Source organism: Alligator sinensis, unplaced genomic scaffold (assembly GCF_000455745.1).
Source record: "Alligator sinensis unplaced genomic scaffold, ASM45574v1 scaffold61_1, whole genome shotgun sequence".
NCBI classification, from domain to species: Eukaryota; Metazoa; Chordata; order Crocodylia; family Alligatoridae; genus Alligator; species Alligator sinensis.
In genome coordinates this window covers 2,340,424-2,359,264 of record NW_005841986.1, presented here as the reverse complement: position 1 = coordinate 2,359,264, position 18,841 = coordinate 2,340,424, and the positions used below count along the sequence as shown (strand labels likewise).

The 18,841-nt window shown below is 46.1% G+C and overlaps 1 protein-coding gene across 1 annotated transcript in view; it reads right to left on the bottom strand.

Annotated features, from left to right (window-relative positions):
- The window catches only part of CFAP58 (cilia and flagella associated protein 58), a 72,390-nt gene that overhangs the window by 27,193 nt on the left and 26,356 nt on the right, over nucleotides 1-18,841 (bottom strand). Inside the window, exons 10-14 of the mRNA XM_025201222.1 lie at nucleotides 17,244-17,390; nucleotides 13,113-13,253; nucleotides 11,763-11,986; nucleotides 8,314-8,425; nucleotides 5,978-6,082 (exon numbers count right to left, since the gene is read on the bottom strand). Of these exons, the coding sequence (XP_025057007.1) occupies nucleotides 5,978-6,082; nucleotides 8,314-8,425; nucleotides 11,763-11,986; nucleotides 13,113-13,253; nucleotides 17,244-17,390 (729 nt within the window). The remainder of the gene's footprint in view (nucleotides 1-5,977; nucleotides 6,083-8,313; nucleotides 8,426-11,762; nucleotides 11,987-13,112; nucleotides 13,254-17,243; nucleotides 17,391-18,841) is intronic.

Here is an 18,841-nt window from a genome sequence, read left to right as displayed (position 1 = left end):
CCCTACACGTGACGGACTTGTCCGACCTACAAGTTCACAGGTTCATAGAAGAGTAGGGTTGGAAGGAACCCTAAGAGGTCCAATCCTATGCTTGAGGCAGAATCATCCCTATCTACACCTTTTCTTAACCAATCTATCGTTTTATTGAGCTACTGCATTTTTGGTCAATATCTTAGCCTCGCTCTCTGGAGTAGCTCCACAATAGTAAATATGTCTTATGGCTAGGGCAGGGCTAGGCAATTATTTGGGCCCAAGGGCCACATAGGAAGTTTTGATGAGATGTCATGGGCTGGATCAGCACTCCCCACGCCAAAATTCCCTATGGGGCTGTGGGAGCTAGACGGGCGGGCAAGATGGGGATCAGGGAGCCACGTCGCAGGCTGCTGACAGCTCGGGGCCAGAGCCCAGGCTGAGCCATGATCCACTCCCTGCATGCCCCTGGGGGGGGCAGGGAGTATTGTGCATGTGGGGTGGGGTGCCCAGGAGCCAGCCAGGGTGAGGGCAGTGAAGGAGTGGGGGGGCGGGTTGCAGCAGAGCTCACCCAGGCAGCGTGGTACAGCTGCCCCTGCACCAATCCACGTAGGGCCAAATCCTGCCTGCTCCTGCTCCTGCTTCAGATTGGGGGGGAGAAGAAGTTTCACTGTGGGGCAGGTCCTGGCCCAGCATGGGGGGGCTCCCAGCTGCCTTCCACCTGCTCTGCCCACCCGCAGGTGGCTGCTCATCAGGCCAGGCAGGCGGAGTGGGTGGCTGGCAGCCAGGCGCTGCAGCTGGAGCCCCATGCATTGAGGTAGCCCAGCTGCAGCTTGCCCTCTGCCCCTGGCTGGAGCAGCGCTGCAGAGGCAAGAGCAGGACCCGAGGCGAGGGGAGCACAGCAGCACCCAGTCAGCTGCAGCCGCACTGGGAACAGCCCTGCCGGAAGCTGCACTTGCTGGTCAGGGCTCAGGCCGGCAGGTGCAGGTAGGAGCGCAGTGAGGGCTGCCCCAGAGGGAGCAGACAGGACTCGGTCCCATGTGGAGCACCGTGGGGGCAGCCGTGGGATGGATCCATATTTTGCCCACCCCTGGACTAGGGTGACCATACCTCCCAGTTTGGGAGGGACAGTCCCAGATGCCATAGACTGGTCCTGAACAAAAGTTGAACAAAAGTCCCAGAACTGCAGGGCTGCAGGGTGCAGTCCGAGAGGGAGGCAGAACAGCATGGTGCGCCATGCAGGCGGGCGTGCAGGCACCGCTGCTGCTGCTGCGCAAGAGGAAGGTGGGCAGTTGGAGCAGGCACCATCCCACCTGCACATGCCTGGCCTGGCTCCTCCTGAGCAATGGCTGGAGGCAGGGTGGGCTGGGCTGGGCACCGACTGCCTGGGGGGGAGGAGAGGCAACATCCTGGACTTCCTTAAAAAGAATATTGTTACCCTACTTCTGGCTATAAAGCACCTTCTGTCCTGAAAGTTTCAAAGCATTTTACATTAAACAGCACACAGGTTCACAAAGACCTTCGACTCGTCTCTTAAGTGACACACTACAGTTACCACAGTGCACAGTGATGCTACATGACCAGCAACAAATACCTTTGAAATTAGCTGGACAGAAGATGACAAAGTAGATGTGAAAGTTGGCCAAATCTGGACTAATATCCCGTACTCTTGGTAAAAGTGCAATGAGATCTTGAATGGCCATAAGCATTTTTGCACAAGGTCCTTGACTATGTGAAAGCATTTTTCTTTGGCTTTTAGCATGTTAAGGCACTGAGTGATAATACTAAGTCACTGACATTATCTCTAACATTAAATCTAAACATTATATCTAACATTAAACCTTGGGTTTCTTTAAAGGCCTACTGTACTACAGTTTATGCTGTTCCACCGTGCTTAACATATGAGATCAAATAGATTACAGTCCCAGAAGTGGGGCTGCAAGCTATGTACAAGCCAACAGAAGAGGGAGGTAGTTAGTCATTAAAAAAAGAAGAGGCATTTCTCTGTTCCTCAGAGTATAGTATTCTTTACTTTGGAAAGTAGCTTCAAAATGGCAACATGGTGTTGCATATTATTATCTAAATAACTGACTTACCAAAACCTGCTCTGCTGACAAATTAAAACCTGAGAAACGGAGAGTCAAGCTGGTTTCTGCCTGTTCCACGTACTGCTAGCAATAAAGATTCTCCAGCTGAACCTTCATTAATTGCTCTGTTGATGATGTGAAGCTAGAATGGGATGTAGGCAGCCTGCTCAGAGATGCACTGGCAACAGGAGGCAGGATGAAAGCTTATTTCGGATGCTAAATTTAGTGGGTATGACCAAATGCATAACAGGAGCAGACCTGATGAGCGAGTAGGCACCTTTTTTACATGGATACATATTCTGGGGTCCTTAATCAGAAATGTTCCCACCCATATATGCTCATGTGAGCCCCCAAAGACAGTCCCTACTCAGTGTTTTGCATGGCCAGTCCAGTGTACTAGGGGGAAAGCAGAGCTGCAGTATGCATGATATGAATGATGTTTATACAAGCAAAATAAAATCCACATTTCTCCTCTGAGAATGCAGCAAAAGGAGCCCCCCTCCAGACCCTGCAGATTGCTAATCCATCTCTGGACAGAGAGGAGGCTTTGAAACACTAGGCTTTTTTATACTGGGCTTCACAGCCTATCCATGTCTTCCTCCTTATGAAGTATAAGTATAGCCCTTCACACCACACCATAAGTATACTCCTTATGAAGTATAGCCCGCCACGCCACTGTGACGGTGTGTTAATGTAAACACGTTTAAGCCATCCAACACACCCATGCAGAAATCTCGGAGAAAACGTACACAGTCCACCATATGCAATGCGTGTACTAAAAGCGATTGGACTCTATGCAGGCTCACAACACTGCCAATAGACTATAGTCTCCAGTTTTGAGTATCCCAGAAATTAAAGTTAAGAGAAAAATATCAAGACATCAAGACTTCACGCTCTCCTGCAAGGGATCAGAATCTGAACGGACCTGACTGCAAGGAAAGGCCCATAAAAACCTCACCTCCGTTTGGAAGTGGCGAGTCTGCCCATAGCATTTACAACTCTGGCGTAAAGGGATCCGTTTATTCCCATGTTGTCACCTTCCACCCACGGTAATATAAAAAAGATTTTGCTGGTGACAGGAATCAACAAAAGGCTTCATTTCTTCTTGAAATGGCAAGAGCAGCTCCTTGGAAACCAGGGCAATTTGGAACAATAACTAAAGGTGGCAAAATGTCAAATATCTTTAAGCACCAGGGGTTTTATCCAGATTAAAATATGGCTGGTGGGACCTTATAGGGACGAGTGCTTTGTACATGGTCTGCATACACTGGCTGTACTGCAGGCTCAGTAAGCGAGGCTCACTGCAGCGAGAAGAGAGCAGCTTAAGGCGAGGTGAGGGGCTGCTTTTGCCCCCACTTACCCAGGATCAGGCCCCTTTCCCTATATCCAAGATGAGTGCCCTGCTCATAAGGAGGCTTGAACCCCAGTGCTAGAGAAGGGAAAAGGGGGCAAGTTCTGCACCTATATCAGGAGAGTGATACAACCACCTCTCTTTTTCAGATCCCTTTCATTAGAGGCTGGAAGATCCCTCAGCTGCACTCCCGAGCCATAGGAAGCTGGGTACTTCCTGTCCTCAGGCAAAGCCCAGATCATACATGGAAAATTTTGTCATCAGAATTTAACGAGGGAGAATTTTAAAGTTGGGGAAACTGAGGCATAGAGTAATCAAGCGCCCTGCCCAAAGTCACCCAACAGGCCAGCAGCAGAGTCTTTGGAGTCCCAGGCCAGCGCAGCATCATAGTCCACACTGCCCCTCTATGGGCTGACCCAGAGGGAGATGCTCCCTTCTCTTCCTGGAAAGACCCCTTATGCAAAGGTACTCTGCCCCTTTTCCTGCCTCTAGCCCCAGTCCAGGCTTGTGCATGGCTCAGGGATGCTGTGTAATACCAGAAGCAGCTCAAATATTACGGAAATGAATGTCATGGACATCAATGAACAGCAGAATAAAATAGGGAGGGCTCGCTGGCCCACTGGATCCTTCTCTTCTCCCTAACTAGCCCTCCCCTGTGAATCTCACTGAGTCTCAAACCTTGGTGTCTGACCTTGTGGGTTCCTTGATATTTCTTTCCTGAATGACAGTCAGGGAAGAACCTGACAACTTAATTAAGAACATCAGCCTCAGTCACTGCAGCCCACTGTGCTGGTTCACTGAAAGGAAACCGCCAGTCGGATCCGGGTTGACAACCATGGCCATCAGTGCAATAAATCCAAGTGGGCAAAGACAGAGGACACAGCTGCTACACACAGCCTGATTAATATCAGCCCCTGTCTCCAGTGTCACTCCTATCTGTGGCTCCATGATGCTAACACCTCAACTGCCATTGACCTGAACGGCCTCCTCCACTGTTTGTGCCCAGCATGCAAGAGTCGGGCCTGCTCCAAGAAGAAAACCAGTTGCACCTTCCAACAATGCCACATGCTGCATGCATACAGGTCCTGATCAGCATCCCTGAGTGTGATGCTTTAATCTGCACCTGAACAAAACCCCGACCTCAGTCTAAGGGAGATCATTAAAATGAGCAGAGGTGCCAGTAAAAGGACTGCATGATACAGAGGAAGAATGGATTAGGACAGTAGCTATGGTGCCAGTATGGTGCAAGTATGGTGCAAAGTCTTCCCATCAGACCATAGGCAAGTCATTTAGGGTGCGTCTGCACTACTTCCGTGGCGCTCCTAAGCATGCCCTGCCCACCCAATCCTTCTTGCATGTGCCCAACCCACAGATGCAGCAGTGAAACCATCCTGGCTGCTTCTCCCATAGAGACAGATTTCATAGACATAGATGCAGAGGAAGACCCCCTTTCCCACTGCATTGCTGGGTTTGGTGCATGTGAGCCGGAGCTGGTGACTGGGGTTTCCTGGTGGTATCCCTCCCTGACAACACCAAGGAAGCAAACGGCATGGATACAACAGCACCTTCACAAAGACGTTGTGAGAATAAATACATTAAAAGTTGCGAGGCCCTGCATTAATGGGAGCCACATAAGTACCTCTGAGGCGGAGAGGCAGGATTGGGTTTGTGCGTAGGTAAAACGAACTCTGGGGCTATTTGCTACATTTTGTTTATGCTCAAATATCTGATTTTACAGATGTAATTTCAGTTTTAGGCAGTAAAAGCTACATTTCCCCAGGCAGTGGCATGACAATATGCCCTGCATTACCTTCAAATGAAACTGCAGTCCCATTTCTCTTACAAAGCCATCGCTGCCAAAGAGTGCAGATAAAAAGGGACAAACTCGGTCCTCGGTACTTTGTGCAGAGCTGTTGCTGAAGTCGACAGAAGCGTTGTGTGTATACGTGCACCTCTGATAGCGGCACTTAGGCTGAAGAGATATCATCTTCCCTAAATTCTTCAGTAGAAAATCCACTGGTACCAATGAGGTTATGCAACATGGAAGACACGACAGCAGGAACGATGTTTTGTCAAAGCTCAGGGAAAAGCTAGTGAGGTCAACACACAGTTCAAAAAAACCCCAAAAAACATGTCCAGAACATGTAGACTCACTGGAATCTTTCAACCAAAAAGCAGGTAAAACACAAATGAAATCAAACAGGTATCCTCTTTGCTATCTCGGTCAAAGCTACGTGATCAAAAGGACAAAAATGCCTGCCCAAGGCAATTATGTTGATTTGAAAGCTGATCTATGTTGCAAATAGAATAAAAACAAGATTTTTTTTTGGTTTATTTTTCAGTTATCTATAAATTGGGGTATAAATTAAACTAATCAGGTGATATCTTTTCCCTATATGCAAGTCAGTGCTGCCATCTACAGCTGCCTGGAGGACACACAGATGAACAAGCAAAGTCCACAATTTAGAAAGAAGGAAGGTAACAACAGAGGAGCACACCTGAGCTGGCTGCTTGCTCAGGACAGACCAGACATGCTCCCCGAGAGTCTGAAAAGTTGGTGCGGAGGTACCTGAAGGAGCAATTCTTTCTCCACCACCTCTTCGGTCTTGCTGATTAGCCGTTGCTGCAGCGTGTGTATCTTCTGGATGAGCTCATACGTGCTTGGGTCGCTGGCCTAACCAAGAAAAGCAAAAGAAGAGAGAGAAATCTTAGGCCTCACAGGCTATGCCTTTGGTTTATAAACAAAAAGCACAGTCCTGTGTGCCTTTAAAATGCATCCGATGAGAGTGAATAAAATATGAGCTGCTGGGTTTTATTCTAGCCCAGTGGCAGTCTAAACAGGTTGAAGAAAGCATGGATATAAGCAGTCCTGAAATGAAGGGCCATGGGAGATCTGCCATGATAAGTCAATGTTGAATAGGGCTAACCCCAAGAGTCCCTTGCAAGCTAATTGTGGGAATGGGGGATTCCAGCAGCTTGATCTCCATCTGGCAAGGGCTGGGAGACTGCATGAAGCTCATTTCCAGCCAGGAGAGGGGCTGGGAACCGGAGATTGTTTTTCAGCAGAAACCCCGACTGAAGGAGCACAGGCGTTGAGAAGTTGTTCCGAGAGCATACTGCAAAAGCCCTGAGAGAAAGACAAAAAAGAGCTCCTGAGGCAGCTCTGAACTACTCTCTTGGGCCAGAGAAAGGTTTGTCTGGGATTGGTAAGTGTCCGGGGACTGCAGAAGTCTTTCAGGACTGGTGGAAGAGATAAAAGGGGCCATGAGGAATTTCCCTCCATGGAGATATAAAAACCAAAGGATCTGAGGGCCGGTAGAGACCACAGGGGTCATCGAGAGAAGTCCACACCCTGCACAGATTTTCATTCATAGATACTTGGGTTGGAAGGGGCCTTAGCCTGAGTCCGACCCTAAACTGCCCCACACAGACGCCTATCCGGTGTCTTAAACTGCAGGGCATCATGTTTTTAAACTGAATCAAGTGCTTAAACTGCAGGGCATCACGTTTTTAAACTGAATCAAGTGCTTTAAACTGAATCAAGTGCGATTTTACAACAAAAGAGACTGGCTGTTAAAAGGTATGAATGCATGGAGAAGTGCAAACTCCATCCATGGGTCTGCATTCTCCTTCGCCTGCCACGGCTCAGCTCAGCACCTGGAGAAACCAGTAAGATATAAAAAAGCCAACATAGTTCGATCTCCGTGACCTATTCAGTCTTTGAACCCATCTTAGGCCGCTACTGAGGTTGGTGCCAGGTCGTAACTGTAGTGGCATCTTTTGTCATGGGGATGTTTGTTCATTAGGAATTAGACCAAAAGCCCGTCAGAATCATCCCGCCTCGCTTTCACCATCTGCCGGCCTTTCGGCGTCCCAGATCCAAACCAGTGACCTAGAATTGAGAGACGCTCCTTGTTCTATCCCCCACACCTGATTTTTTGACTGACCTGATTTCTCGCTCTTTTTTTTAATCCTAAGAAGTTAGAAATTGTGCTTAGACCACTTTCACATAGTTTGGTGCCCCATATTTTATCCCTTCCCCGTGTTTACCATACAGCTTCAGACTCAGCAGTGAAAGATCAGAAATTAACTAATGTGCTAATCAGTGCAGCCAAAATCTTCAGCTGGGCTTCTTGGGAGACTAGCACATTATCACTCACTCACTAGGGCAGCTACGCAACCCTTGGAATCAGATCAGAAATCAATGCCTGTACAAAAGAGAGATCTCAGCTGGCTCTAATTTGCTTTGTGATATATCCAACGGTGCCAGCTGACGCCCACAGACTTTGGCGACGGCCAACAGATTTTTTTTTTTGCTTCCATTTGGTCGCTTCAGATAGAGCAAAAATTTAGACTTGCTGCTTACGTAGCAACGTATGTTGCATTACCCGCAACAGTTTACTGTGGATACTCACGGGTATTTTTGCCTCCCTGTCCCACCACCCACAGATGTGACGTCCTACCCAGCCATTCTCTACTCCACCTGGCCTATTCACTCTTTTGACCCTCACCTTGGAAATTTTCATCCTACAGGACTTTTGGGCTTTGATGAAGGAAAAGTCGTACCTTCAGTGGATGTCTCTCCTCCTCTTCCTTCCATTCGTGCTAGTGAGCCACTTCTCTTTAATCCTCACCTTAAGACCTTCCTGTTCTCTCTAGCTTTTGGCTGGCTTTTTTCTAAAGCCTTTTTGCAATTTTTACATAAAGGAAACAACACAAAAATAACACTGATTGCATTGTGCGAGGAAGCCATTCAGCAGTTAACCATCCCATTGGCACTATGGAAATTTCAGTCTGCCTGCCCCTCCACATGCTAATTTGCATAACATTAAGGAAAATGTGCTTTGTGCTGTGTTATTGATTTGGAAATACAAGCTCTGGGAAGTGACTAGGCTAAAATGTTACCTCCAATTTTCTCCATCTGTGAACATTCATGGGGTTCTCCAGCTCCTCCTCCAGAGCTCGGCAATGGGTCCGCTCCTTCAATAGCTCCTTCTGCATGTGATAAACCTCCTGCCTTTAGATTAAAGCAAAAAGAACTGCATGATCCACGACAAAGACATTACACAACAGCTTGAGCATTAGCTCACCTTTTTCTTTCATGCAAGATTTTTAGCAGTGGAAGAAGCTCTGACATCCAATCATCCTCCTGAACCCAATGCATGGTTGCGCCCCATAATAAACTGTCCAGTAATGACTCAAGTGATGGGTTTGTCAGCACTTCCCAAGGTAAATTACTTAGAATCATAGGAAATTAGGGTTAGGGAGGGACCTCAGGAGGTCACATCTAGTCCAACCCCTGCTCAAAGCAGGACCACTCCCAACTACATCGTCCCAGCCAAGGTTTTGTCTACCTGGGTCTTAAAAGCCTCCACCATCTCTCCAGGTAGCCTGTTCCAGTGATCTACTGCCCCCTTAAGAGAATTTTTTTCCTAATATCTAACCTAAACTTCCCTTGCTGCAACTTGAGCCTGTTGCTCCTTGTCCTGTCGTCTGCCCCCACTGAGATCAGTCCAGCTCCATCCTCCTTGCAACCCCCCTGCAGGAACCACTTTGAAACTACTACTTCATACCTAAAAGATTTCAATCAGCAATTTTCCAGGTATTTCAGAGATGCAGATGTTATTAAACACATGTCCCTAAAGACAGCCTTTAGGGCCCATAAGATCATCTTGTCTGATGTCCTAGGGAGCGCAAACCTTGGAATAATTCCTCCAATTACACCTGCCTGGAGCCCCGTAACTTGTGTCTGACTAAGGCATTTTAACTCATGTTGGTCTCACAGTGTTCCTAAATATTCATCATAGGATGTTCGGCGGACTGTCTGGGGAGGGTTTGAGGGGAAGGAACATCTCTAGTGATCCAGGTAGGTGGCCAATCCCCTGCAGGAAATCCAAGCTTGATTCCTGATCACGGTCTCTTTCAACCTCCCTTTGGCAAGCTAGGAAAGCAAAAGCACTGAGCAGGACATAATGCTCTGCTCCCGCATGGGGAGAAAGTCTGCATCTTTTGGTGCTTGACTGCTGCTCTTCTGCCCAACGAAGGACTTGTGCTGATCACCCCGAGAGAAGGAAACCTGCCACAGCCTGAAGAGTGGTAGCCACAAGGCTTGGCCCTCAGGGAATATAATCACACAAAGCATCTGGGTTATATAGTTATTTCTTTGCTGTTTAAAGCTAGAAGAGACCACTGCGGTCATCTAATCGGACTTATTCATTTCACAGACCACTGAATTTACCTAATCATTCCAATAGAAACACCTGAATTAGAGCATCCTTTTTTTTAAACTACCCAGTTTTGATTTAAAGACTCAATATAATGCAGAATCCAATGCTTCCGTTGGTCATTTCCTCCAAAGGCCAATTATGCTTGCTGCCACATATGCATACACAACTGAAATGAGACATAACCCTGCCATCCCCCCATCGTGGGGCTCTGTATGCATAGGGAATGGCTGATCAGAAGCTTTGTTACCTCTTATTCTCCCCCTTGTAGGAGAACAGACAGTCATCCACTATTAGCTTCAATTTGCCCAGCACGTTGGGGTGGACTGGAGAACAGGGTTACCCTCTGGTAAGGCTATCGTATGGGCAAGTTGTTATAATCTACTTCCGTCTCCAACGTGCAATAGTAAAGTCTTTCACCATCTTCATTCAAGCTAATATAGTTTCTTCTGATTATAGAGGAACAATCATAGCCCTTTGCTGTGCATAGTAATAACACCACTTCACAAAACAGATTAGTGTAAAACTATAAGAGGAAGGAGTCATTTACACCTCCTCACTCTAACCCCCCACCATGCTGCAGGAAGCGCTTTCCAAAGCAGAGGCTGCTTAAAAATGGAGTAAATGCTCTGCTGAAAATTCATTGTGCTATAGGCATATACTGCATCCATGGGATCCTGCCCCTACCACCTGTGCTAGGCTCCTGCAGCTTCTCATACTCCAAGCAAAAGGGTGGTACTGGCTGTTTTGCCTCCTATTTGCAACCCCCCCAGTGGATTTCTCCCTGCCAAGATGCCATAACCCCTATATTGAACTCAGCTATTAATTATTTAGGGAAGCCTGACACTACAGTCTCCATCTTCCCACTGTAGATTGGGATGAAACAATAGAAAGGGAAAAATGTATCATCCATTCCCAAACCATGCTATTTATGGCAGAACTGTGTTCAAGATAACTAGTCATGCACGTGACAAAGGAACAGCTTTGACTGGAGGCTTTTTGCAAAGGTTTTGGAGTTCATTACAGTAGGGCTCACTGCTGTAGTTAGCAAGAATTGAACCACCCATGACGACGGGTACCGTGCTACAATTCAGGACATTCCCTGCATTTCAAACAGGAACAGGCTTCTAGCCCAATAAATGGGGGCAAGAGGCTCCAACCCTGCCTCTGTTTGCAGCCAGTGAATGCAAACTGCAGTTATCAGTATTACACCTCAACTCTTCTCTCTCTTATATCACTCAAAATAGTGCAACTCCAATGAAATCAACAGCCAGATTGCCAGCTGGGGTTACTCGGTATCGGTCCACAGAAATCATCAGAGTGGAGTCAATTCACATTACAGATCTAGCCCAAAGGTGTCACAGTAGTGTAATAAATATTGCTGTGACGGTGGGTAGACAGACCAGGACTTCCCTCTCGGAGCTGTGGAGCATGGTTACCTGCTGAAAACAGAGCCCTTTTCCTCTGGAAGTTCCCAATTTCAACGTAGCGTTCCAGCAGGAGAGAACATGCCTTGTACATGGCATGGTTAAAAAGAAGGGTATTTAAATACCAAGCAAAAGTACAAGGAACTAAATCAGGCCAGGGCTATAAAGCTTCACTTTTAAAGAAACACCTTCAATGAAAATTTAGCTCAATCTTCCTTGCAGATCAAGTCTGCATATAAAACTAGGCAGAGGGAATGCCGAAAACATATGGTGATCTGTTATAAACATGTCAAATGGTCTCCGTCCTTCACAGATTGCCTAATAAAAAGCAGTCCCATTAATGCAAGCCCTGGGCACCAAACCACGAAGTGGTCACTGAACTGTGAACACCTTTTCTACTGCTGTCTGTCAAGCTGGCTTTGTAAAACTAGTAACTCACGGCACAAGGTGAAGTTTGGACATGGCATTCATTTTGGTCCAGGTGTCTTTTCTCTCCCTCCCTTTTTCCCTTTCTCCCTAATGACCGATCAGCCGGTTCTGAACCAAAACGAACCCGTGTTGGAAGTCAGATCAACCAAACCCCTTCGTCAGGAACTAGTTTGTCAATACCAATCTTTCCCACATGTGAAAACAAGGTCTCTCCAGTGTTTCAAATGCAATGTCACAGCTACAGCCGCTGGCGAGATTTATTCTGTCTTTCTACCTGAGTTGCTCCACGTTAGCCACACTCCTGCCAAGAATCGCTTTCTCACGCCGAAGCTTCTTGATCTCCAACTTAAGGAGCCGGATATCTTCTACCCTCTGCCGGTACTGGATCTCCCCCTTGTTCAGGATGGACTGCTGGATTTTGATCTTTTCATAAAGCAGAGCCAGCTCATCATTGCGCCGAACAAGTTGGGATCCCAGGATGTCTCTTTCACTGATAACCTGAGGGTGCCAGGCAAAGCCCCAAGCTGCAGTCACTAGGTAATTGCCAGTCGAAAAACATTAGTACCTGCACAGTATAGTCCAAATAAGATACCCGTGGGCAAGGCGAGCAACCATTTAAATCATGCAAATGGCAGTAGCACTTTGCCAAATCTCACTGGTTTCAATCTCAAATGCAGTTTAAGCTGATTTAAGCACAGCTGTTCGTTCATGGTGGGGAGCAGACAGTCTGCACTCAGCTGTTCGCACCTCATTAAGGCTCCTTACCTGCCTGCTTTTAACAGCAGCCTTAAAATGGACAGGACCTAGTCAGGCCCAGGGCTGCTAACAGCAAAGCATTGACGGCAGCTGAGATGGGCAACAATACGGGGACCGACCTTTTTCGGAGGCATGTTACAAGGTAAGCCCCATGCCCCCACCAAGTACCACTAGGATCCCCTTCCCCTACTCCTTGGTTCATTGCTCCTTCTGCTCCCTGCCCTATTTGTTTCTATATTCTCTGTTCCCTCCCCAGTCTGCTGTATATCACACGGAGAGGCTGACATGGGCAACTGGTGCCTCCTGAGTCTGGGGGGGCACCCGCAGAAGCCAGTGTTGGCATTGGCGTCAGGGACAGGGCTGGCAAGCACCTGCAGAAGCCGCCAACAGCATCAGCGGCGGAGAACAGCCCTGTCAGGGGGGTATGTGCCCCCCCATGGTCCCCCTACCACTTGCCTATGGAGGCTGACCATACCACTTGTGACATGTGCTACAGTTTGGCTACCCCAGGGCTAAAAGGATTAACTGCCTACCCCACTGCCAGGCAATTTTCTCATTAGCAAAGCAGCCTACTACAAGCAGTTTTCCCAGTCTGGAGCATTTGCATCAAAATATGATTTTGTTATCGGGGACTGAAAGACTGACAAGGCTCAGAGCCATCCCCGCAGTGTCGGGTCAGATGCCCAGTTAGTCTCAACTCCTGTAGTTCCACTGACTTCAATACGGGGACAAGTCTGCTTCAACAGGGTGATGTCAACTTTCATGGCTTTCAATAGGAGGGGAGGAGATGTTGGAAAAGGTCCTAGCTCCTGTACATTGCAATGGCCTGATGGGGAGGAGACATTCCTTCTCAGGTAGAGACTCTTACCTGGTCTAATTCCTTCTTCTGCTTCAGCCTCTCAGTGTCAGCCTCAGAAATTATTTTCAAGAGTTTTCGCTCTTCTGCCTCCTGTTTTTCAATGAAGTGCTTGGTCTCCAGGGCTTGTTGTTTCATCTTAAGCAGTTCAGCCTGCAGAAGCAAAGGTACAGGTACATTGTGTTTAGTAATAACTCCCCACTATGTAATTTAGGATTAGGACTTAGACACAGCCTTGTACTTTCGTTTAGTTCCCCAAGTTGTACAGACTTTGCTAGCTGTTGAGCACAAATAAGTAATGCAAGCAAACACATAACAAAGGCCGTAAAAAATGCTATAAACAACCTGTCAGATATTTCTGGTGTGCGTGTTATGCCCAGGAGAAATTTGAAAGGATTTTTCATATTTGTAGTAATGGTTGGTTTTGTAATTCAGGGTGCTTTGTGTGATAGAAATAAAGGAAAATGAAAGATGTTGCTGGTGGGAGGATTCGGTTGTTTATGGGCTACTGTTACAGCACAGGAGACGCAGGTCCAAGCTGACTTGGGAGACAAGTTAATGCAAGATTGATGATTTCATTCTAGTGGTTAAATCATTCTAGTGGTTAAAAGGAGGATAATCCATGATACCTGGGACAATTCAGAGCAGCTGTCTGCATGAACTGATGATGACCAGCACTGAAATAACAGGGGATGTTGCATGTCAGGATTAACAAACATAAGCAGAAATGGCTGGCAGTCAGGCATGGAATAGAAAAAGGCTCTAAAACTCTGAATTACAGTGCTTTGGCCAAATTTAGAGAGCAGGGGAAGACTGGATTAGCAGGGGATTGCCCTTGATCAGGAGTGATAGTAACATACATCTTAGTAATGCACATCATCTCCCATTAAGAAGGAAAAATGCCTTAACTAAATTATGGGCTAAAGTAAAAAACCACCTGCAGCCGCCTATACATGAGGATCTTTTAAACCCACCGTGTCCAAGATTAAAATCTAAAATCCCACTTGGAGAACAGCAATTCAAGTCGAGCAAGACTCATTTAACACCCAAGCTGCCTGGATGCAAGAGTGGCTCAATTCACCCCCGATACAGAAATTATTGTTCCAAATCCCACCATTAGACCAGCTGGCTTTGACCTCCCTAGATATCTTCTCTAAACCAAATCAGGACAGGACACGGCAGACGTGGATTCGTTATATTGATTGGGCTGGACTAGCTCACCGAACTGTGACTGTAGTGCCCCTTTTCAAACTTTGAATCACATCATCTCTGCATTGAACGGACCTCCACTGGATCTGCACAACACTACACCTCAGGCAATCAGCCGGCTGCAAAATTTGGACATAAAATTGTGAATATATTTCTCCTTGCTCTGTGATCACTGTATCATCCTAAGCTAAATAACAAAGGAGTGATATGCCGTTACAGAGCTATGTGGAGAGAACTTACATGCCATCCACCTGCTCTACACCTGTGACTTGATCAGCACCTCACATCCCATTGGCTTGCACAGTAAAATTCAACTCTTGGACCCAGAAAAAAAAGGCAATAAAATCCTGCCAGATTACAAAAGAGATTTCCAGCATTTCTAGGCAATTAGTGCAAGCATAGCAGAGCTGACTGAAGATCTGTTTACGCAGGTTCAAAAGCTTCTAAGCCAGCACACTAGAAAAAGAAAAACTTTGGCAAAGATCTGATCACAATAAATGGAGATGCTCAAGTTGCCTCTTGAGAAAGAGCGTCATACAACACCAAGAAGATAAGAGCATGAGACTAGGTGAAAGCAATAATTTAAGGTGACAGAACAACAATTCCATCATCATAGTGAAACACCTTGTTCTGCTCTTGTTTCCTTTAATAAAACTTCTATTTTCCCATACGTGCAACATTCATATCTCTGTTACTCAGCGCAGGATGCTCATCTGCATCCATCAGCGGAACAAAAATGTAAGCCACTTTATATTAAAATACAATCAACAGTCTGTAAAAGCTGTCTACAAATGTAAAACTGCTCATGCGTTTGGCACTGCAGCATGCTATTTTTTTTTTTTAAAGCAGCAAACTTCTGCGTTCCCCTTATGTCACAGAAGATATAAGTTGTAAACAAGATGTGGCATTACATGTTGGCAGCAAACACGGACATAAACAAATCCCCACACTGGAGTGCATTAAGTACATATAAATCTGGGCTGCCAAGTACAGTAATGAATCTAACCACTGCTAGGCACACAGGGACCCTGCAAACTCTTGCAGGAGTCTGTTTGGGATTAGTGGTTTCAACGGTGACAGTTCTGGGACCTTTTGGACAGAAAAATACGAGTACAGGATACATGTCTAGCTATGTTGCCTGTAGATTAAAGGGCAGGATCCCTCAACGGGTTTAGCACAGTGCCTTGAAAGACAAATGAGGTCCTTACCCAGAACATTTGAAAAGGGAGAACCCATTTTTGCAAGAATTAAGAACTGTCTTGAACTTTTGCCAAGATTTGGCACCGGATTCAAACCAGCACATGATTAGGTGCTGAAGTATTCAGGGGAGGGAATTTTGTGTTTTTTTAACAACCGGTCTCCATCTGAGGCTGGAGACAACGTGCTGTAACACCACAAGAAAGGTATTCTGCCGGGATTTCTGCCTGGGGTCAGCCCTGCTCTTTGTATGGGCCCTCCAGCAAAGCTGTGCATCGTTAAGACTCTTCTAGGTGTCAGATACACAGCATGAGTGCATACGTGTAAAATATCTCTGGGCAAGCCATCTATGTTGGCTGTACCAAGCATAAACCCAGTACTTGAAGAAAAGCACTTGAGCGAGTCTAAGTTGCCCATGTTACACAATTAAATTTAAAGTGATTTCTCAGAAACAGCCTGCTTCCTTCATATCAGTGCAAGCAGGACAAATTGAAGTCATCGTGCTACAAGAATAATTGGGCTCTTTTGTGCCTGTGCCAGTCAGCCCTCTCAGTTCTTTACCCTTGCTTGCAGCAGAGACAATCAGGTGAAAGACCACAATGTCCTGAAGCCACTCACTAATATGATGTCAGTTCAGGGACACACTAGCTAGTAAATAATTGAGTGGGTAAAACAGTGCAGCAATCAGGGGGATTGTCAAATTGATGGGGGATGGCTCTGAGATGACAAGACAGGTTTGGGGACTAGTTAAGGCAGAAGGCAGCACATGGAAAATGAGGCAGTGTTTGACTTCTCCATCCCTGTCATAACAACTTGGAGACAGATCAGGTAGAGGAACTTGAATTCATCACCTCTTTACAAAGCTCTATTGACGTTCTGTCATATCCGCAGTGTGCTGACAGTGGCTGGAAATGTAAGGAGTCATTGGAGCATAGCAATAAATTGACAAAAAAAGAAAGCATTGTGGAAAGTGGCAGGGGATGGGGGGGGTGTTTCTGGTGCTAAGTGAAGAGAAAAAAATGACCTGCTATGGACACACTAACCCTTTACAATCTTGGAAGAGAGAAGCAAATTGGGTTAAGCTATCAATGCACATTTAGTACATCATATAGACAGAGGCGGGGGGGCCACAGTCAGCACTGAGTAAAAGAACCGGAGCTCAGAGCTCCACTTCCCTGTGATTTAACACAGATTTTCCTGCTTTATATCATACACAATAGAAAAGTAAATGTCTTTCTGAGAAAACGACACGTAAGAAACTGCCCTGTACTCAGCAGGCTTGTGTTTGCCGGTTACACAACACGACAGGGCTGTGAAAAGTGCTAGCACCGTGTTAGCACTGAAAGCTACAGACAGGGAAGTTAAAGGCAATCAAAACAGGAATTCAGCGGGCCAATATTTTAAAAGTTTGATGCGGTCATTGCAGCAACAAAAGCTTGTGTTTGTGCAAGCAAACAAGAGCTTGTCGAAACAACGATGGGGTTTTGAGAGGAAAAGAGATTATGGCATTTGATGAATCTAGTTGTAGGCACGGAGGAATAAAAGGACCTACTCCTCTTCTATCCAATTCATAAAACCTTGTGTAAATAATGACAGTTAAGGCAGCTGAGAGCTTAAGCTTCAGGTATAGAATAGTCCTTTAAGAGTACAGCAGAGTGATCACCACCCGATCTTCGAAACGATGTCCTCTTCTTCAAAGCGAATGCTGGGCAGCCTCCTACCCATCATAACTCTTACCTTCAAAGACTCCTTCTCCTTTTCTATCCGCTGGTGCTCCAGGTGCACTTTCACAAGAGCAGCCTCTTTGGTCGTGATCTCCTCCTTCAGCTGATCCACTTGATGGGTCATAATCTTGAGCTTTTTCTTCATTTCTGTGATCTCATCCTAATGGGACCCAAAAAAAAAACCCCACAACTCTTCACAAACAGGAATAAAAGAAAATAAAGCAATGTTGCACACATTAATTCAAGGAACACCGAGACAGGAAATACAGTCACCGTGCTTGAGAGGAGAAGATCCTTAATGAGATCTCTATCTTCCTGAGATTTCTTTTAATGTTACAGAAAAAAAGCTACGGCATTAAATGACTATCTGCTGTTTATGTTAGCATGGCTTTGCAGTAAGCAGACAATTAAAAGGAACATTGACAACAATAATGAGATTTAACAATGAGAAGAATAAGCTATTTATTTAGAGCACGGGAAACACCGTAAGCCCAGACAGGTGACCTAAGTTAATAACCCAATTCTGATCCTGTCCGTCTGTTTTCACACCTTTTTTAGCTTGCTTTTCAATGAACATTGGTACAGTTGGGTTCAGGTTGGCATAATGTTTGGGGAAGAGTTACTATTCTTCCAAAGACATACCTGCCTGCCGATTAGCATATTCAATTTCAAATGCCATCTTTACAAGGGACTTTTGAATGCTTGAAAATGAGTGCAGTAGAAGAAAAAAAGGTCCCTTGCTCTTTGAAGTCAGACTAGTGTAGCAGAAAGAGCATTTCCCTAAGACCACTTCGCTACACAACAAAAAACCACTACGCAGATGTAACACTGCGATAGGCTAACGCATTAAATTGGCAGGCAAGTTTGTATTAAGTTAGCCGGCAAGAGGAGCAAGTTTGTTTTGTGACCAATAGTGATGGTATGAATGGTGGCAGAGAATGAAAGACCAGTAGATTCGCTGCGTGTGGATTCACTGGGTAGATGCGTGCCTCCTGCAATAAGATTTTAGTTAACATACAAGTCCTCCAACTCTGACCTTTCGGCCGGTTTCCCGGCAAGGACAGAATGAATCACGTGAGACTGATGGTGATGAGTCACGGTACACTTCAGAAACAACACTGTGAATGGATGGACAAGCACACATTAGATTCATAAATGGCTGGAGAGACCAGTGGATGCCATGCATGTTTGGCAGATACATGAAACAGGGTGTGTTTGGGGGGATTTGGGAACATGCTGTATATCCACAAAACTCCCTATTCAGAGCTCTGGTACTTATTAATTAAATAAGCCAGAGAAGACTGTAATAATGATGTCACTGAGACTGCCCGCATGCACATACATAAAGTTTTTTTTATATGAACATAACAGGAATAAATGAAATGCAAAGTCTGCTAGACAGCCCATAAATCTCTTCAATACTCTGGAAAGAGGCCAGGTATTTTAAAATCTGGAGCTCAGGCCCACACCCAAATGCATCGCCGCTCTGTTAGATGGGAGAGGACAGAGAAGCCTCAACATTATTTGCAGAAGACAAGGATCTGAGCCTGCGTATTTAAATAAACACATGAGTTCCTGGGGCTGGAAAGGACCCTGAAGCTGAAAGCACGC